The sequence below is a fragment of the Protomyctophum bolini genome (assembly GCF_963924005.1).
Source record: "Protomyctophum bolini genome assembly, chromosome: 19".
In the NCBI taxonomy this organism is placed as follows: domain Eukaryota; kingdom Metazoa; phylum Chordata; class Actinopteri; order Myctophiformes; family Myctophidae; genus Protomyctophum; species Protomyctophum bolini.
Window position 1 is genome coordinate 9,777,429 of NC_137880.1, and position 20,832 is coordinate 9,798,260.

A 20,832-nucleotide genomic window follows, 5' to 3' on the forward strand; every position below is an offset into this window, starting at 1 on the left:
AAATCCATGTTTTCTTTAGATGTGTAGGGTGTATGCATCGTTAATTTATGTTGCAGCAGTTGTTTATAATCATCTTCGGCTTGGAGTTTCCATTGTGCTTTGCAGAACATAAAGTTCGACGACACGCTATATGACAACTCGATTGTTTCACCAAATTTGAATTTGAACCAACCGGGTATTTTCGAATCTCTGGCTTACCCGAAGACCTCTACTTTGTTGTAAAAACTGAATCAGGTGACGGTCCCTAGAATTACACAGATCCCCTGCTTCAGCCCAGTGATTCTCAAACTGTGGGCCAAAAAGTGTTTGTTTAAATGCCATTGTCAATGGCATTTAATGTTTGTGTTAAGACAGACTCTACACTATATCTGTTTATAGGAGGGGCTAGCACCCCTCAAAAGAGGCAAACATTGTGAAAATACTAAAATAGCCACTCTACAAGCTCACAATGCTTCACACTGAGCGTTGTGAGCTTGTAGTTCGGCTATTTTCACAATATGTATATGTGGTTCCTGAGTCAAACTAAATGTAATGCCTACAATTCCAAGTGCTTGTCAGGGTGGGGAGGGTCACCAGTTAAATAGGATTATTTTGGGGGGTCCAGGCATAAAAGGTTGTAGAAATACTGCTTTAGGCCATGTAATACATTATTTGAGTGGGTGTCTCACAAGCAAAATAGCCGAGCTACAAGCTCACAACACATCCTGCGGCGATGCTTGATTGGCTATTTTCGGTGTGCAATTGTGCATTGTTCGATTGCACTATGTAGCACTCTGAGATTCAAATGCAAACTTTGAACAGGCAGAGCTCATGAATAAAATCAGCAATAAAACCTCAATGCGCAAACTTTTGTGTTTTGTCTTGACCTCTGACCTTTAGAAAAAAAATCTATCTCCTCCTGTGAACTTTGGACCTACCGTGTATAGACAAAAACAAATCAGGATCACATTTGTAAGTGAAGAAATGAAGCTTTTATGAGCCAATGAATATTGCAGTTTTATGAAAATTATTCTTCTGCCACTAAAACATACATACAATACATACATGCAGAGTGCTAGAGTCACATGTTGATGCAACTTTACAGTATGATAGGGGATCATGCCAAATAGCACTCTTACTCCAATTGGCCAAAGATGGGTGCTATAGCATTTTGTTTGAAAATTAAAACTTTTAACAGGCATAACACATGCCTTGTTTGGCCAAACTCCATGGACCTTGTTTACACATGTGCCTTGACTCATGCGGAAACACATCTGTCACTTTGACCAGTAAGCTCCGCTCTCAGATTTTCCGTTTTGAGCATTTCGAAAAAAACGCTTAAACCTTCTTTTCTGCCCGGATTTTCAAGCAATTTGCGTTGAATGTTCTACACACAATCTATGGGCCATTATCTGAGCAGTTTGTACGAGAAAATGTGTACAAAAAATATAGCTGCAAGCAGCGATAACAGGCACTTTGAACAGGCATCACTCATGCCTCGTCTGTCTGTCTGTGCTCTATAACTATAACTGCAGCCAGCAAGCTATGTTGTTGACCAGCTTGCACTGCTCAGTTCACACAGGTGTGATTTTTCTTATTGCTTGGTCTCGTCTTATCACTGCTTGCAGCTCATCGTTTACATGAGAATTCCCGCCATTTTAGCACTTTTGGCAGTTCTGAGCTATCGTTCTTTACGAAATCCGTCAACATGGTAGAGGGCCGTGAGAATCCCTCAGGAACTGAAGCTCACATTCAGAATTATTTTATGATTTGCTCGATCCGCTTTTCAGCTTTTATTAGGCCACGTCAAAGAAATCACATTTCCAAAAATTCCACTCATGAATGGAGTCTGACTCTGGTTACACACAACGCTGGTTGCCTATAGCTTTGTACAGTGTCTGTGATGATTTGTGTTTGTGATGATTTGATTGGCTGAGCATGGAACGTGATGATGTATGTTGCTGTATCATGATAAGAGTGCCCCTCACTTCACACATAAGTGTGGTGGTCCCTCATTGACTGTTGATGGTGACATATAAGGTCAATAACGGATCTAAAGGATTTAGAACAGCAGTTGTAACTTGTAATAGACATTAGTTAGTACCAGCAGGCTCAGGGGTAGAGTGGCTGGATGGTAAACGCAAGGTTGCCAGTTCGAACCCGGGCTCCCCCAGAGTTAGTGTTAAGTGTCCTTGAGCAAGACACTGAACCCCTAATTGCTCCTGATGTGCTGGTTGGTGCCCTGCATGGTTTCCGCCGCCATCGGTGTATGAATGGGTGAATGTAAATGCACAATCTATGTAAAGCGCCTTGGATAAAGGCACTATATAAATGCACCATTTATCAGTAGGCCTACAGTGCTTGTGTGCAAGGCGCACGTTGGCACCTCGACAGAGTGCATTTCTAGTTATTATTACCAGTAAGGCGCCTGAGGGCGAGGTCACGTGCACGCATCCGCCTGGGTGACGGCAGACTGCTGGGCGACCGCAGGTGATTTGTCATGGGGTCAGATCAACATCATTATGGAATGAATTCTGTACTGGACATATATGGAGCGTGTCTTGAGTGTACAGGGTTTGATGAGGTCAGATCAACATACTCAACATATATAGTTGCTGGCCAATATTGATGACATCAGGGCGTAATTGCAACAACAAGTCGCATTTACTATGACATCAGGGATCTCCATCTCTGATGATGTCATGAGACCTGGGCACCATATATGGGGGCTTTCCCATGTATGGGGATTTTGAGTGATACACTGACAAGAATTCCGGAAGATAGGTTGAACCTTTAAGTTCAAAGAACAACGCTGAGCTGCACCGTCGTACGGCCGACGTGTAGCTGGGGGGTTAAATGGGTGAGGCTGGCTTGTGATTTCACCATGCATGAGGAAGTCACCTCGGCTCTTCCCCTTTTTTTTTTACACCAACGTCAAAACGTGTCAGTTTAGAGTTTACCTTGCGTTGGTCTGTGTTAAAAAGATGAGGAGGGATGTCTAATATGGCCGGGGCTGTCTTGGTCTGGCGGGATGTAGTGCCTTGGGACCAAAATTGAAGAGATTTCTTTAATCGATTCTGCCATTTCGTTCATGCATCTCTCGGGTCTTTGGAAAGTGACTCCCAAATATCCACTGTGTTTAATGCCCGAAGACCTCCGTACCGTCCTTACGTGTACGAATTAAAACATACAAGGTGCTTAAACTAAGGACGCTGATATTACCGGACCCCACGAGACGCTTGTTCTCCGAAACATTCCGTATGATTCGATTAATACTCGTTTTAATCCCCTTTGTTCCTGGATTTCAGCGCTATACCTCAACGACTGCAGTGCCGCTGTTGCGACAGGCGAAAGCCAGTATTGCACTCAATGGCAAGGAGGAAATACAATGACATTAGGGGCACAGGCGGGATTAAAACACCTTTGTTGTGAGACATATGGAATAATATGGAGAACAAAGGGTCCGTGCGGTCGGGTAACACGAGTCACTTTACGTTAAGCACTTTATTTTTTTAAATTCGTACATTCTTGGAGGAGCAATGTAATGAAACACTGGATCCCAGTGGATTTCGCGGGTTGGCATCCAAGACTGGCAGCGACCCTCAGATCCGTACCAACTCCTCAAAGAGCATGTACACATTTGTACGGTCTCAGAGCCATGGGGTCCTTGAAATTAAAATGTTTGGGGTGGGGGTCTTACCTCCTCCAGGGCGGCAACAGTGCTCCTACAGTGGGACATCCTGGTAGTGAAGTTGGACGTGGTGGGCGCTTTATAATCCTCGCTGGTTTCAGCCACAAACTCCACCACTCCGATCAATTCCGCCGGCATTGTGAATGCTTGTTTATTATTCTCAGGGGAGAAAAGAAAAGTAGGCCTACTGTGATTGTGATTCCCTTAATTGGCCACTTTTTTTGGTGAGGCCAACAAATATATAGGCTACGTTAATACTTCCAATTCTATTTAGAAATTAATAATTATAGAAAAGGTAATAATCCCATTTCCAGTAGTGTGTTGCTCCTCTTCATAGTGCTGCTGGGGGGGATATTTACAATACTAGGGGACCGGATGGTTGCCGGATAGTTAAATGATGACTATAAATACGTCACAAAGTTCTTTCCATCTTCAATCGAATACCCGACCGTCAAACTTCTGGTCCAAATGGGTCGGGGGAAAAAAGTTCCCAACAGCGACTGTCCAAATTCCAACTACCTGCACTTCTGCTGCTGTGAGCGGTGTTCGGATGTTGCCAGATTGTGAGAGAAATACGCAACCAGGTCTACATGAAAACAATCAAAATAAGTGAATAAGAATAACCATTCCTTCAGAATCATTATATGTGAAGTATGATTGCATGCACTGCCCAGGGGTCCGTTGAAGGTTCCTGTGTTCTGGTGAATGTTGGGAACGGCCAATATTTACAGAAAAACAAGCCCACGGTCGCTTATAATAAGCAGACATGGCAACACGGTGCACAGCTGCTGAGAGTGAGAGCGACAACCTGAGAGGGTGGGGCCCCGCATGTCTTTTACTGACAGTTTGTTTGACCAATTGGAAGCAGTGGTGTGGGGGGACAAGTAGAATGTAGCAATGCCGCAATGTAGAAACAATCTGCCACAAGTATTAAAAGTATGTATTACAAATTGGAATTTGAAAAATTGGGGGGGGAAAAGCTGCAAAGGTTTTGGCAACTGGCATTAGGAGTAAGTTATTATTTTAGCCTCCCTGGAAGCCTTTCATCAAGGACCCCTGGCAGTCCCCAGACCACTTTGAGAACCACTGTCCTACAGTGCATCACGGAACAAAACTAATTTGAATTACCAGTGGATTTATGTAGTTATTTATTTAGAACAGCATGATGTCTCAATTGTCTTCAAATACCAAACCGTGATCATATTTATTTTTAAATATACACAACACAATAAAATGGTAAAAAATAAAAAATAAAGTAAAAGATGATATTGAGGACAAATAAATATATCGTTGCTGTCGGACGGAAACCATGCATTTCCTTAGTTAAACCCTTTTATATTTCTTTTGCAATTTAACGGCCAACTTTGTCCGAGAAGAGGGTCGAGCAAAAGTAGTGAAAAACTACATGCTCACTTGTGAGCGTGTAGATCGGCTACTTTCACTACTACTCATATTTCAAAGTGAAAGTGGTTAAGTGCCTGTGTTTTTCTCCCCCCACCCCAATTTCCTTAACAGTTGAGCCTGATTTACACTTAGTTACACGCTGGTCTTGCAAATATCAGATCTACATGCTCACAAGTGAGCATGTAGATCTGATATTTACAGTACTACGAAGCACGACACAGACACACACACACCTTGGTATGAATCAGACGTAGCAGTCTTTTGGACAAACACAGTTTGCAAACTGACAGCGGCGACAATATGACTGCTCCTCAAGTCAAATGACATAAGAAAAGACAACAGACAATAAAACAATACAGTAGAGTAGAGACAGACCGAGTGTGTGTTGACTGCACTCAACATCCATAGAAAAATAAAGCTTTCGTTCCTGTCGATCGATGGGTGAAGCCATTTTACAATCAAGTCATACATTCTAGGGCTGGGCAATTAACCCGAAGATATATCGACAATAATATTTAGAAACCATAATAGACTTAAAGGACTGTAGTTCACCAAAAAAAAGTACTTATTTTCTATCAGTAATGAATCAGCAATATCGTTTTCATAATCGCTAAATCAATTCGTCCGATTAACACCCTTAAGCACTAACCACACCAAAGGGTCACCATGCAACTCCTTGGGTCCAAACGGTTGCAAGGAGTTAACGCTAAAACCGTCTCGGCCCTTTGGTGTGGTTTGGGACTTTGGGCCATTGCATTCCAGCGTTAAATCACTAGGGACGACGCGTGTCAGCCGTCAACGCGCATCAGGACATATCACACCGCAGGGACAACGCTAAAACCATCAAGACCCTTTGGTGTGGTTAGGGCTTTAACGCCCATGGGTTATTTGGAACCATTAAATCAGGGCACACAGCGATTTGCAGCTTCAGAGCCGATTTTAAGGTTGCTCCGTGGCATCTTGGAAGGAGCTATAGAAGTAACCAAACCACCCAGAGGGGATCGACAACAACAGGAGGAATGATTACCATACTTCTAATGGCAAGCGACGGGTCCGCGATGGGCCGTCAAATACCTAATCTTTGGTTAGAATTGGAAGCATTGATTTAGATCAAGAGTTATTCATCTTTTAAGATGGGGACCACTTTGGATGACGTCCCAACCGGACATGACATCGGATGTTGCCCAGTCGACGCTCCCAGCCTGTAGACTGGTGCGCTCGGTTATGAAATGATTAACACATTCCATCCGTAGGACGTCTGGAAACGTCATAGGGAATCCAATCGACGGATACATTGGACATGTGTACAACTGTACACGTCCTAGCGCATCCTCAATGATACCAGGCGAGAGAAGAATATTCTGAATCTTCTCCTTTCGGCCACCGTACGCTTCACTCCACTAGCATATTAGCTTCCCGTTCTCTTAGCCGTTAATTAATTAATCTCCGTCCGGGGCGTGGAGCGTAACTATTTGATAGGACGGAGAACTCCGTTTTGGCAGGTAAGAGTATTAACCACTTAAGTCGAATGAAAACATCTACAAGATATACGAGCTCGATCGTGTTTTGTGCTGGTAGAGCTATTTTCACTAAGAAAATTAATTGTTTAAAAGTTTTAATAACGGTGATATGATTTGAAGCCATATCGCCCAGCCCTGATACATTCGCTCTGCTGTTGCGACAACCACACCAATTTTGTTTCTAAACAATGAGTCCCCCTGAGACCTTCACTGGGGTAGTAACTACTTGCGATTATTCAGTTGATTACCTTTGTGATGCATCAAGAAGCATCCAAGCGATCAAATGATAATAGCCACACTACAAGCTCTTGCGACCTTCTGTTTGTATTTTCTTAGCTTTTGGGTGAAGGAATGAGAGACAAACAATAATTCTACATGACTTCAAGGCTTCTCGGGGTGGGTAAATTATAGTTAAAGCATCCTTTTGGTGGTCATTTCACTTTACTTGAACCATGGCGACCTTCTTTTGGGCACATGTTCAAAACACTAGCTTCCAGGCATCTAAAGACGCACAGAGACAACTCTGGAGTTGGCACGCACCCAGCTGTGGTCAAGAAACCTTCTGCAGGCACAGCTGCAAGTTCCCTGGATTACAGCGAAGCAGTCTGGGAACGGCTGCCTCCGATACAGACAAGGAAAACGCTAATTAAACCTTTCTTTCGTAATGCGTGTCCGTGTGGCCATTTGGAATGGATGGCGTTGTGCGTTTGGAGGAATGGAGATGAATCCTGTGAATCCACTGCCGCTATGCACTCTGAACCACCTTCTGTTGAGTTTCTGAAATGAAGACAGAAGAATGTTTTTATTTTTGTATTCTTTTACTGATACTTTTACTTGTATCTGGTGTCTACTGTCTGCCTCTTCCGTGTCCGTCTTGTAACAGTTTGGCCGAAAGCAAAAATGGTCCTGTGTGCCAGCCAGGCGTTTTACCTGACAAAATGTTCAATTACTCAAATAGCAGACAGAATGACTTAATAAGTTGCAGTTTAGTATATATATATATTCAACGTTCAAGGCATGTAGATACATTCACAACCATTCAGTTCAGCTCCAATACAGTTCCCAGTTAGATACTTCCCCTCAGCAGTTCCCAGAGTAAACCCACACGCTACCGGTTTGTAACCAAACCCCTCAGCTCTGCCTCTGGTTTGTCTGCACGTTAGATACAGATGGACAGAACCGTTTGGTGGTTAAATTCCCACTGCTCCGAGGGTTTCCTCCTGACGATCACAATGATCCATAGAGAAATGCGTCCTCTCAGTGTGATTCTACAATACAATCCTGTCCTCCGCTCCACGATACCGATCCAGGCGGCAAACGAAAACATAAACTTCACGACGCTACAAACAAAAAGCAGCCAGTCCTTCTGGAGCTCCCACAAGACGCCGACACTACTCAGGCGTGACGTCATGACATTGATAAAAGTGTGTGGCTGGGCAACTCTATCATCACGTGACTGAACGTGTGCAGTGGGCGAGGGTGGCGACACTCAACTCATCGCCAGTTTAGTCAGTCCGTCTGTCTGTCCGCACAACCCATTTCTATGTTGTATTACTTTGTCTACTTACTATTTGTTGTATATAATCTTTGGTGAGAACCACATATAAGCCCTCCATGGGTTTCTTTTCTCACCTGCACATATTTCTGTTACCTTTACCTTTTTTGTACTGTTTTTTTTATTGTGAATAAAACTAAAACCAAACTAAACATCCACGCAGTACCTGTGTGAACTTAACACTTTTCCTGCCACTAAGGTCCTCGCTCTTGTTCTAAAGCACATTTTAATTTCCCCAAAAGCAGAAGAAGCTAACACCAAGCCCGGCTAACGCCAGCTATCTTTCTACTGAAACGCTAATATTGTAATCGTGATGCAGCGAAAATGGCGCCCTAGCTTCAGAGGAGAAAATAAAAGTATTTAAAGACGGCCGTTAAAACAAAAGTAAATGGTGTGCGCTCGAAACAGTTGTATTATCCCAGTACCTACGTTTAGTGGATGTGTTTTATTAACCCAGTACCTGTGTGCAGTGGTTGGGTCTTAATCTTGCTCTGCTCCATGTGTAGGAAACAGCCCGGCGCGCTCTCTCCGCTCCCAGTGGGCGGGGCAGCTTCACCGGCCCGGCCCATTTCACACGTCAGCACTGTGATTGGTCCTTTCCCGGCCTTCAGGTGCACCTGGATGTTGTCCTGCAGGCAAGCACGACACGGTCCGTCAGTCCACCAATCACATGGTGGCGTGTGCCACAGGTTAGTCATTCACATTTCACACACTTCTGATGACTCGGACGTCCACAGACGTCTTATCAAATATATACTCTAACACTCTCCTTTATTCTGAAAGATTCAGCGGCACCAGAAGTGTTTTAAGCACTTAGAGACTTGGAAATATGTGGAAATATAGTGGCCCTCTGGAGTGAGTGTGGAAATATAGTAGACCTCTGGAGTGAGTGTGGAACTATAGTGGCCCTCTGGAGTGAGTGTGGAACTATAGTGGCCCTCTGGAGTGAGTGTGGAACTATAGTGGCCCTCTGGAGTGAGTGTGGAACTATAGTGGCTTTCTGGAGTGAGTGTGGAACTATAGTGGCCCTCTGGAGTGAGTGTGGAACTATAGTGGACCTCTGGAGTGAGTGTGGAAATATATGGGCCCTCTGGACTGAGTGCGGAAATACAGTGGCCCTCTGGAGTGAGTGGAAATATATTATAATAATATTGGCCTTGCCTTTAATATGAATGTTACATTATCATTCAAATCTTTTAGTGCTTTGCTAATTATTTGGAGGCCCACTTGCAGTAACCTCTTGACCCACCGGTGTGGCCCCAGCCCATAGGTTGGCATTCACAGATATGATATAGGCCTACCTGTATATTCGTCACTGTTGTGCAGAAAGTAGAAACCTATATCTCCAGATTTTTACTTTTTGTGTTTTTTCCGTAAACGAACATCTTACTTGATCACACTACAGCGGCACACACAAGCATCAAAAGTAGCAGATCCGCAAGCTCGAAACGCATCGATCTGCTAACTTTTGATACTCCTGAAAAGCACAGTCCAGGTTTTTTTGGGGCATATGAGATTTCCACCCGACGGAGACGATGCAATATTTACCTCGGTGGGGGTTGGAACCTCTAGCTTGGTTTCTTCTGGAGCTTTGACCACCAGGACGGTCTGCCCCTGGAACACCGGGATGCCACTGATGTCCTCGTGGGTCACGTAGGCTGACGTGCTCACAGTTAAAGACAATTTAGGCAGATAGCAGATGATCTTAATCCAGAGTGACTTAAGCCCTAACCACACCAAAGGGTCCAAGGCGGTTTTAGTGTTGTCCCTGTGGTGTGATATGTCTTGTTGCACGTTGACCCACGTTGACCCTAGTGATTCAAGCCATGGATTTCAATGGCCCCAAACCACACCAAAGGGTCAAGACGGTTTTAGCGTTAACTCCTTGCAACCGTTTGGACCCAAGGAGTTGCATGGTGACCCTTTGGTGTGGTTAGGGCTTTACACTAAGCGAGAACATCACAAAGGCAATACATCAAGTCATCTAGGATCATGAGGAAACCAAGAACCTATCATCAGTCTAACAGTACAATAATCTGTACATTGAAACTACAAACAGTATAGGATGCCAGACCAGGGCAATAATGACCTGGCATCCGTCTACATAACATGCTAAATCTAAATTAATTGTTTAGCCTTTTGCATAAGCCTGCAAAGGTTGTCGAGGCTAGGGCTAAGTGCTACGGGCTAAAGGTGGAGTATGAAAAGATGAGTCTTCAGACTACAGCAGTGTGACGTGTCACAACATGACACGAAGTGAACTTGTACATCAGTTTTCCTCGTAACATGCTGTATCTTTGGCGGAAAGATTTACACATGTACACACCGTTAATATGACATAAGGTGCTACAAAGTAACAATGTAATTCAAGTTATTTACAGGATTGACGTTTGAGAACCACTGCTCTACACAACTTTATCTCCGATGCCTAGTCAGCAGCTACAGAGCTACAAAAGAAAGATACTATGAAGAGCTTGAGAACCAGTGTGTAAAAACAAAACAAAGGGATATGATGTGTTTCGCGTGTCGTCGGTCATGTCAAACAGCTGCTGGGCGCAGGTCTTGATGAGGACGTCCAGGGTCTCCTCCACCACCTTCAGGTGGCCCAACTCCTCCTGGACAGCGTGGTCACTCTTCCCCAGGTAGCTGGTCACGGGACTCTCCGCTCTGCACCAGGGAGAGAGAGAGTGAGACAGAGCAGACTATATAGCGTCGCAGTCCCTTTCATGACGACACCAGGCCCAGGAAATAATTCCCAATGCATTTTCCCCATAAGACATTTCAAAAAGTATTTATGTAAAGACATTTTAAGCGCTGTACGAGGCCAACTCGAGTCGTGACAAATCATGACAACAAACATATATTTTGTACCAAACAAATAATTACAAAGAAGAAAAAGAACAAAAAGAAGTGTTGTAACCGGCAGTTATTTTCTTCTTTCTAATTATTTGTTCGGCCCAAAACATTGTGTTTATTGTCATGGATGTGTCACGACAAGAGTTGGCTTTGTCCGCGGCGTAAACATCTTTAAATAAATACTGTTTGAAAGGTCTATGAGGGAAATGGGCCTTATCGTCTATAAGGCTGAATGGCGTGGCGACTCACATCCATTGGATCTGGTTGGGGGCGGGCCTCCTGATGAGCCTGAAGGCTGCGAGGACGCCGGTGACGTCGTTGAGGCGTCTCCTGCAGGCCTGCAGCCGCACGGCCGCCGTGCCCAGGTCCAGAGCGCCGTTGGGAGCCGCGCACAGCAACTCCATGAGACGGCGGGTCAGCCGGAGATACGACAGCTCCTCTGGGAAAACAACAGCAGCAGCGTTAAGATAGAATTAGAAGAAAGCAGTGCTTTTGGCCCGGACAGTCACCTAGGCCAGGGGTTCACCTAGGCTGGGGACCCCCGGAAATGCTTTGGCCATGTCTCGCGACCCCCGCCACTCTCCCCACCTCCAATACAAACTGACTGCAAAAATTACTTTGATAATAGAGGGCGTGACATCATCATCCAACCCGGAAGTTATGCAGGAAAGCCTACGGAGTGTAAAAATAATACTTTCTGGCTTTGACAGCCCTACATCCAAACAGAAAAGACTCTAATCCGATTGCATTAAACAACTTGAGTTCAACAATGTTAAACTCACTTTTCCTCTCACTTTGCCACTCGATTTGCCATTCACTTTATGCATGCGCATACCCTCTATAGAGAAGATATATATAAGTTTATGCATGCACCACGTACTATGTAAACTCTTAATTTCCATTATCCAGCAAAATGATTTATTCATTTATTTGCTCCCCCCCCCCCCATGGGTTGAGAACCCTTGACCTAGGCTGCTGAGCCAGCCTGACGGCCTGCCGCGGGTTCGACTCCCGATCCAGTCAGCCTTTTGCAGCGGATCTTCCCCATCTCTCTCCCCATTTCCTGTAAGTCTACTTTCAACCTATCAATAAAGGCAGAAAAAGCCAGAAACCAGTGGTCCGGGGACCATCAGTGGTCCTTGAGGGGATTCCCAGGTGGTCCTCAGCTAAATGATGGAAAGTTGGTAACCAAATGAACCCTTCTAGATCTCTTGAGTGTAAAATGGAGGGGTCCATTTGGTTTCATTTTACAAGAATTAAATTACTGTTAAACATCTGCATTACTTAATTTACAAAAAGTCTACATAATTAGAGAATGTAAAATAATTGTTATTTTGATTAACGTTTGCCTGTTATCTCTCCTATTGGTACCACCAACATCAATACAGCATAGAACAAAAAATATATATAGTTTGAGAGGCTAAATGTCATCAAATGGTGGTCCGTGGCTCAAATGACGAATAAATAATGGTCCTTGATGTGAAAAGGGTTGAAAACCACTGATATAAATTAACAACAATTTACGCATTTACCATTTATTTTTGTGAGGATCAGGTAATGGTACCATTTCTCAAAGTCTACCGTACTAGTGGGGACATTTGGTCGAGAGAGAGAGAGAGATTCATTATACCATCACCTACCTGTTGTGGAAGCAGGTGTCTTCTCATGCGTTTTGGTGTCCGGCGGTTTAGGAGAGACATCATCACGGCTAAAAGAAGGTGGTTTGTGTCAGGTTAGCATATCACCCACTTTGTACTGCACTACAGAGAATTTAACCTTTGACTAAAAAAAAAGACGGAGCTCTCCATCCATGGCACTCAATGTGCTAATGATGTGAGTGAGATGTTACCCGTCTGCTGTTGCTGCTGACTGATGCTCCTCCGTACCTCCTCCGTCCTGTTGCTGCACACACACACACACACACACACACACACACACACACACACACACACACACACACACACACACACACACACACACACACACACACACACACACACACACACACACACACAGCAGAACAATACACGTGTGTTACATCAATGAGGCTGTAAACACAGCATTACAGAACAATAGGGTGTAGTTAGGACACTACCGGTGAGTGACAGAATTGGTAGGAACTAGGAAGGTTTGGTCATTTTAAAACACCATTTTATTTCTCCTATGTCCATTTCCCAGGAGAAGAGATACATTGATTCCCGATTGTGAGCCTGTAGATATGATGTTTATATTGTAACCTCGACACAGCATATAACTTCTGAAATGATCCCAGAACGTCCGCACTGTGTGCAATCACCCCGGATGGCGCCTATGTTACGACAACAGAGCCTTTTAAAACGGGGCAAAAGGACATTACTGAGGATCTGAATGTTATGGAAAAACAAACATTCATAGTTTCATACTTAGCCTACAAGAGGATACGTTCTATAAAAAGTGGGAAAAGTGGGATCTCTTCTCTCAGCCTAATGATAATGCAAGAGGATTTCAATTAATGTATTTTGTAATATGAAAAATGCAGCCTTGTCCTTTGGGGTTTTTTTGTCTTTTGTCTTCCTTTTTTTGTTCCTTTTTTCTCTCGTAACTTTAGTTTTTTCTTCAATAAAAATTAAGTGAAGAAACAAAAAACGGGGCAAAAACAGGAACTTTGTTTTCTTCTTCCCCATTGCCTAAGGCCGATCATGTGACACGCACATTGGCACAGCAAGCCATGCTGAGTTGCAGGTGCATGATGGGAAGCAGAGTTTTTTTTTAAGCACTGCGTCTTATAACAGTATTTGTCTTCAAAAGCGTTTATATTGTAACCTCGACACAGCAAAAATATGGCGCCGGTCGATCATGTGAGGCGCACGTCGACGCACTGCAAGGCACGTTGAGTTACAGGTACTTGTACTTTCACTCAAGTAAAAAAAAAAAGAGAGTATCCAAAGCTTTTTATTTGCATTGTAATCCCCCTAGGGGGATTTTAGATCACCTCATATAAGAACTGTGATTGAAAAATAAACTTGTCATCCCGTGATCCTGGCCGTTTCACTCATATGGACATGAAGAATCAACTGACTGAGGGAAAACGCTAATGTTACTGCTACTGAATTAGTTACATTTTCACTAGAAACTCATATATGAGTCACTGGCTGTTGCAAACGATACGACACCTCCCTGACAATGACGCAGAGAGACAGCTTGTTTATTTTTGGACCACAGTGCTTATATGAAACGATTTTAAGATGACCCCATGTTATTCTCCATAGAGAAATGACTTCCGCGAACCGGGCAGAACCAGGGCATGAGCGTCAGTGACGTCAGACAGGGCTTCGGCGCTCTATTTCTACATGGCAGTATATCAATACTGCCATGTAGAAATACTCTAGCTAGTACCTTTTCCACCACTGCAGCGGGCTCATCTCCCTCCTCCTCCCCCCCCTCGTCCTCCTCCTCGTGGAGCCCGGCGGCCATCATGGAGCCCAGCGGTCCGTCCAGGTAGGGCGGCATGAGGGGGATGGCGTCGTCGCTGATGCCCCGCGGCGTGACGTGCTCGGGCAGGAAGTGGTCCTCGCAGATGATGTGGCTGTCCTGCAGGCAGTCCGCAAGCTTGTCCGTCTCCCGCAGGGCCGCCAGCCACACCTGCAATGTTGTACAAATAACTTATTCATTAAAAATCACACACGTGTGAACTGAGTGGTGCAATTCCCCCCCCCCCTCTCTCTCTCTCCCTCTCTCTCTCTCTCATTAGAGACACAGCACTACCCCTCTCTCTGTTTCTGGTGCCCCCTACTGGTATAAATAAGTAACATACTCGTGCTCATTGACGTACACAAACAGGTACACCACTGGTGCTCATTGACGTACACAAACAGGTGGACATTGCTGGTTGTAGGAGTGGTTGCACCACTCAAAAATAAAAAGAATGTTATAGAAAATAACATAATTAGACAATATGAAGACGACAAATAGGATAGACTTTGGAGTGATCATGTTCTTTGCTTGTTTCATTGTTCATTTGTTGCTTGTTTTGTTTTGTCCGTTTTGTTTGAATTTGCTTCTTAGTGAAAGTACTGGTTCATTGTATGCACCAATCATCAAGTGTACTTTTTAAAGTTGAATAGGGGGCAGATATGAATAGGAATTTATTCTTCTTCCTGCTTCCTACTCTAACGAAAGAAAGAAAGAAAATGGCACGAAAGGCAGGGTGTTTAGCACAGTGGTTCTCAAAGTGGGTGCCGTGATGCCAGTTCAGGCAGGGGTGCCTCAGAACACTATAGCTTACTAGTTACTAAGTATAGTGTCTGCCACTCACAACATCTTGTAGATCAATTCTTGGTGAATGTTCCCCCCAGAATAGGTATTGCTGGGGTTAAAGTTGGTTAAAGTGTTCCTTGTGACACATACTGTATCTTAGGGGGGAAAGATTTACATATGTACGCAGAATACGTACCGTAACATAAATGTTCTATAAAGCAATTAAAAAAAAAGAAAGAATCTACCTACCTTGACCCTGGCCGGGTCACGGGGCAGGTTGAAGAAGCGCTTCTGGGGCCGGTTGAACAGCCCCTTGACCTCCAGGCGGTTGGGACAGCACGACACCACGCACTTCACCATGTCTGCTTACGTCACACACACACACACACGGCCTCCGCACGTCCAGGTCCGTCCCCTGTTTTCAGGATGGATGTCCCAGGCCAAGTCCCCACAGATATCTGTGGGGGGAAAAAACACCAGATTTGTCACTACCAAATTATCCTAGTGGTTTTAAAATAATCAATAATAATAAAAGAGCTTTATTTTATTTATTTATTTGACACTTAAGCCTATATAGACGATCTACAAGCTCGCTCGTGAGCTTGTAGATCTGCTATAAGTGATACATTTGTAATATTTTTGAAATACAAATTCTGTGTGGGGGTCTGTGGCAGCACATACTATTTTCAGATGGAGGGGTCCACAGTCAAATACATGAAAGTGTTTGAGAAGAGAAGCACGTACCGTATTTAAATGCAGAGCGTCTTACAAATTATCTGTAGGCAACTGTGTGTGTCTGTGTGTGTGTGTGTGTGCGTGTGTAGTTCAGAGGTTCTCAACCAGTGGTCCGGGGACCACCATGCTTGAACATTTGACATTTAAGGCCTAATTTAAACTAGCCTCAGTACCCAGGCTTTTATTTTTGTTTGCATTCGGCTCAAAAATGAAAGCCCGGGGAAACAAAATCTGCCATAGGATAGGAAGCCCACTTGATATCAGCGCAGATGTGCGTCTCGCTCCAAATTTGGTGACGTCAGTGTTCTCTGCTGTTTTCTACCGCGGAGGGGGCTGGTTACTGGTGCTCAGATCGGTCATCTGTGAACCAATATATAGGATTCACCGGCTGTTTTCAAGCAGCACCCGCCCCTCTAGACCAGAAATCATACAGGTTAGTTTCTACACTAGACCAGGCAGCACACCCACTGCCCCTCCCGCCTCCCCGCTCTTCTGCCCAGTCAACACACACCGCAGACTCCGTCCGCACGCGCCATTGAGCATGTACAGGCATTTGGGATATAGATTAATGGAATGAAAATAACACGACACTCGTGTTGTGAAAAATCGGATTGTGCACAGAGCACGTTTGTGCATATTGTGCTGTAACAATGGGGGGGATATAGCCTCTAATATTAGCTACAGTACATTTCCATCCATCTTTGAAGAAAAGGAAAAAAAACAGAAATAGATATTGCTATTATAATGGAATTAGGTGTATTAACCTACCCAGGTTGGCAGAGGAAGTGTAGCACCCAGGATTACATTAGATTTTTATGAATTGAACAATAAGGTGGACCCTCTTGTAAAGTGTAATGCTTAATTGGGTTGTCCACTCACAGTTAACAGTCTTAGTATTGAGTTTGTGCTTAAAATGTACTGTAATTCTGCAAACTGTTAATACATATTTCAATCAATCAATTAAAAGATAATTGACAATAATTAATAATTGAACAAAATCGTGTTTTTTTTTTTTAGAAGAGTGTCCCTTATTCAAAATCTCCTACAGATGCAATGTTGGTGGCATCGAGATTCAACCCATTATTACTATAATAACATCTAGTGTTGGAAATTGCGGCTACTCTTGAGAGTGTCAGATACTCAGATTAAACCACGGTTTCAATTTACTCTCTCAAGAGTGACATTATTGTTAAACATCTGCAATAAATGTACAATTAGTCTACACAATGAGAGAATGTAGAAGAATTGTTATTTTGGTCAACGTTTGCCTGTTATCTCTCCTACGATGGTACCACTTCAACACAGCATGGCATTGTGAACACAATCTTATCTAAACAAAATATTCTAAGATTTTTGGGTCGGGGCTTTTAAACCTCATCAAATGGTGGTCCGTGGCTCAAATGCCGAATGCATAATAGTAATAGACCTTATGGTATGAAAAGGGTTGAACACAACTGTGTGTAGTAGTGGTGCTGTGCAGGTTTGAATTTAAAACATGCTTACTTTTACCTAAAAGCACAGAAGAGAAGAGCTCAGTCAGCTCACATCCGGAACGCTTTGGTTGTTTTAAAAGCCGTTGATAAAACAATATGCGCCCCGGCCGCGTCTTGTCTATGTGTGTGTGTGCTTATTCGTTAGATTAGCTTTGTTTGTTTTCCTCGTGTGAGGAATGTTTCACATTCGTACCATTCGTACCGAAGAAAACCGGAAAAGCTGTGTGCGTGTGGTGTGTGCGCGCGCGCGTTGCGTTTGTTGATTTTGTTTCCCGGACGTGACGTTACAACGCTCGCTGACGGCAACAAGCAGAAACCAGATGGAGTGGCACTCTGCCGCCCCCTGCTGGACGGAAAGCTATTTGTGTATATGGCACAAGTACAACCCTGGGCCAACCACATTAAAGTTTATGAGCTTTTTAAAAAAGACGGGTTATTTCTCAGTTTGCTTATATAATTAATGAATTAATGCATTCACAATTAATTCATTCAGAATTCAAGAATTAATGTGTTCATCCATCCATGATTCATTCATTCATTCATCCATTAATTAATTCATGTGTGAAGAAATGTAGGTTATTATTTTATTCATCACAAAAAAAAACATTTGGTTACGTTGCCATAAAAAGACAATTGATATTGAATCGCACTGTTGTTAAGATTGTTCTCAGAGGAGCTCATTCAGGGCTAGAGCACACTCAGAGTTATGGGGGTCCTTGAAATGTAAACATTTAAGAACCACTGCCCTAGCTGAGGCATAGGCTACATAGTGTCATAGTAAATTATAGTGGCACACATATTGTGTAGAAAACTGGAAACCTGGAACATTTTAATGGTGTGTAAAAACCAAAAATTGAATTTGCCATGGACAAATTTAAGCCACGTCTTGCCACGGACACATTTGTCCGTTTACCATACCTGCCAAGTGCCAACCTCAAACCGACGGTCAGATAAAGGAATTTATTTTTCCAATTTTGGACCAGGGCCAGGCACAGGGACCCTATGACAAGAGATCAATGCAGTCAGTCCGCCATAAGATGCATGCATAATTCAAAGTTTGTGCTATTTCTGGTTCTATCCTCAAGTAACAGTTTTTGTATTGACCTGTACTTTCGTTTGAAATGCGGTGTACCCATTCTGCATACTGTGAAATAACATTTTCAATCAATCAATCAAGCTTGTGATGTAACTGGTGGTGACTTGGCTACTGAGGCAGTACGACCATATAGCCACTAGGTGGAAGCGGAACACACACACAGTCACACACACACACACACACACACACACACACACACACACACACGCACACACGCACACACACGGAGAGAGCGAGCGAGCGAGAGAAAGAGAGAGAGAGAGAGAGAGAGAGAGAGAGAGAGAGAGAGAGAGAGAGAGAGAGAGAGAGAGAGAGAGAGAGGAGGCGGGGACTGGGGACAGTGGGGAGCAGCGAAAGGAGAAGAGAGAGGGGAGGAGAAAGGAAGGAAGAGCGAGGTAGAGTGTGAGAGCACGCGCGCGTGAGAGAGAGAGAGAGAGAGAGAGAGAGAGCTAGACTCCTCGCAGACAGTATAATAGTGACAGAATTAGAACCATGGCCACGGACAGCATCGTCTCTCCTGCGTGCACGGGCTCTAGTCTACTGCAACCCATCAGCGACATCATCAATCTGCCTCTGGACCAGGTACCAGCAACACAACACACATACACAGCCTACACGAGCACGGATATAAACCGATTCGTTTATTTATGCATTTATTTATTTCACGCACACACACACAGTGACACACACATCGGATAGCCGTAGCATCGTCGTTGTTTTGGGGATGCTGCTGCCGCCGCCGCCTGTGTGTGTGTGTGTGTGTGTGTGTGTCTCTCACACAGAACCTGGGAGCTTGTCTGCTTCATGGTCTCATCCGTGGAGATGTTCTGCAGAATGTCAATGCCACAGTATCGTCCATGATCCGAACGGTAGCCTATATTATTCATATATCCAACAGGGCTTCTCAATCTCATCATTCAATAGATCATGTGTACAGTGTAGCCGAACGCGTCGCAGCCCAAATATAATGAGTAATAAAGAAATAACATAATATTAGATGTCTGTCACGTTGCATAATGAGTGGACTGACTTGATATGAAGGGCCTTTTTAATTACGGGCTGCTGCACACACACACACACACACACACACACACACACACACACACACACACACACACACACACACACACACACACGCACACCTAATGAAATACGCGTGTAAGTGATACTATTATTATCATTACCAGTAAGACACCCTGAGGGGTCGTGAAGCGACCTCACGGCTCACGCATCCGCCTGGGTGACGGCAGACTGCTGGGCGAGCGCTGGCGCTTTGGCATGGGGGGGGGGTCAGATCAACATATATGAATGAATTCTGTACTGGCCATATATGGAGCGTGTCTTGAGTGTACAGGGTTTAGATGAGGTCAGATCAACATATGGGATGTCAGAACAGGTCAGCTCGATCCATATATGGAGAACTATACGGGTGGTGGCAGCAGGGGCAGTGTCTTGAGTGTACAGGGTTTGATGAGGTCAGATCAACATATGGAATGCCAGAACAGGTCAGCTCCATATATGGAGATCTAAGGGTGGCAGCGGGGGCAGTGTCTTGAGTGTACAGGGCTTGATGAAGGCCAAGGTAGGGCAGAGCCTTATAATTTTCGGGCCTGTTGAGAACTCTTGTTTTCGCCGTCTGGAGGGCGCGGCTGCACTAATAACTTTGGGGCGAGCCCGTCTAGAGTTTGATTGGGTAGGTATCAGTCAAAAGGGAGACATCGAAGAGGAAAGATGGATGGGGAAGTTGCGGTCGCAATTAGTGGTAGCAGTAGTAGTAGGAGTAGGTCTATTACATTTGAATGTGTATAGGCACAATACGCTATGAGACTATGGTCTATGTTTTCACTGATATCAAATGAAGCCAGGCATTGTATCAATTTGATGACCAATATTAGCCTATTATGCTATGCCTACTATTACCCAATTCTGTGTTAAATAATAGCTCTGTATTCTGATTGAAATCATTGATGTCAGTCAGTGATTGTTTAAGCAACAGCTCTTTAGTAAACAGCATTTTCAGGTCGGGATGCCAATTGGTCTAATGAGAACTCAGACAGGATACCAAGATGAACCAGTGGAATTGGTTCCACTGGTTATTCCTTTCAATGGAAGTTGCTCAGTGGCGTTTTACTTTGAAGCACCCGGAAGTCTGTGGGAAAGCTTTGAGGTCAACTTTGCGTCGTGACATATCACATGAACGTCCGTCCACCTCCATGACGCTGAGTGCCAAGCAGGGGGCATTGAGTCCCCACTGTTTAGTCTTTGGC

The 20,832-nt window shown here is 44.1% G+C and overlaps 3 protein-coding genes across 6 annotated transcripts in view; 1 reads left to right on the forward strand and 2 right to left on the reverse strand.

The window, feature by feature from the left end:
- Positions 1–4,190, reverse strand: part of LOC308334333 (arf-GAP with SH3 domain, ANK repeat and PH domain-containing protein 2-like) — a 35,827-nt gene extending 31,637 nt beyond the window's left edge. Inside the window, exon 1 of one of the 2 annotated variants that reach the window (XM_080791038.1) lies at positions 3,680–4,190. In XM_080791038.1, the coding sequence (XP_080647164.1) occupies positions 3,680–3,808 (129 nt within the window). In that variant the 5' untranslated portion in view covers positions 3,809–4,190. The remainder of the gene's footprint in view (positions 1–3,679) is intronic. The other variant, XM_080791037.1, reaches the window with a different exon arrangement.
- A 611-nt stretch (positions 4,191–4,801) lies between these two features.
- On the reverse strand, positions 4,802–17,675 carry e2f6 (E2F transcription factor 6). 3 transcript variants are annotated; one of them, XR_013965831.1, is made up of 11 exons: positions 17,486–17,675; positions 15,491–15,699; positions 14,381–14,626; positions 12,855–12,907; positions 12,646–12,713; positions 11,255–11,444; positions 10,661–10,816; positions 9,698–9,812; positions 8,610–8,778; positions 5,289–7,371; positions 4,802–5,241 (listed from the first exon to the last, which is right to left on the reverse strand). XR_013965831.1 is itself a non-coding variant. In XM_080790390.1 (10 exons), exons 2-10 carry the CDS (start codon positions 15,599–15,601, stop codon positions 7,340–7,342), a joined length of 1,140 nt encoding a protein of 379 aa, XP_080646516.1. In that variant the 5' UTR covers positions 15,602–15,699; positions 17,486–17,675; the 3' UTR covers positions 4,802–7,339. The 3 variants fall into 3 exon arrangements, 2 of the variants coding, with proteins under 2 accessions (XP_080646516.1, XP_080646517.1); XM_080790390.1 differs by having other exon boundaries at positions 4,802–7,371; XM_080790391.1 differs by having other exon boundaries at positions 4,802–7,371; positions 17,480–17,675.
- Positions 17,676–19,009: 1,334 nt separating this feature from the next.
- The window catches only part of mboat2b (membrane bound O-acyltransferase domain containing 2b), a 35,198-nt gene continuing 33,375 nt past the window's right edge, over positions 19,010–20,832 (forward strand). The window contains exon 1 of the mRNA XM_080791039.1: positions 19,010–19,147. Coding sequence (XP_080647165.1) covers positions 19,058–19,147 — 90 coding nt within the window. The 5' untranslated portion in view covers positions 19,010–19,057. The remainder of the gene's footprint in view (positions 19,148–20,832) is intronic.

Bases quoted from the DNA above. Each gene is read 5' to 3' on its own strand.
- e2f6 (XM_080790390.1), bottom strand. From the start codon at position 15,601: ATGGTGAAGTGCGTGGTGTCGTGCTGTCCCAACCGCCTGGAGGTCAAG. The intron at 11,445-12,645 runs GTAGGTGATGGT...TTGTTTTCCCAG, and splicing joins GACACCTGCTTCCACAACAG to AGGAGCTGTCGTATCTCCGG. The intron at 10,817-11,254 runs GTGAGTCGCCAC...TCCCTGGTGCAG, and splicing joins CCCAACCAGATCCAATGGAT to AGCGGAGAGTCCCGTGACCA.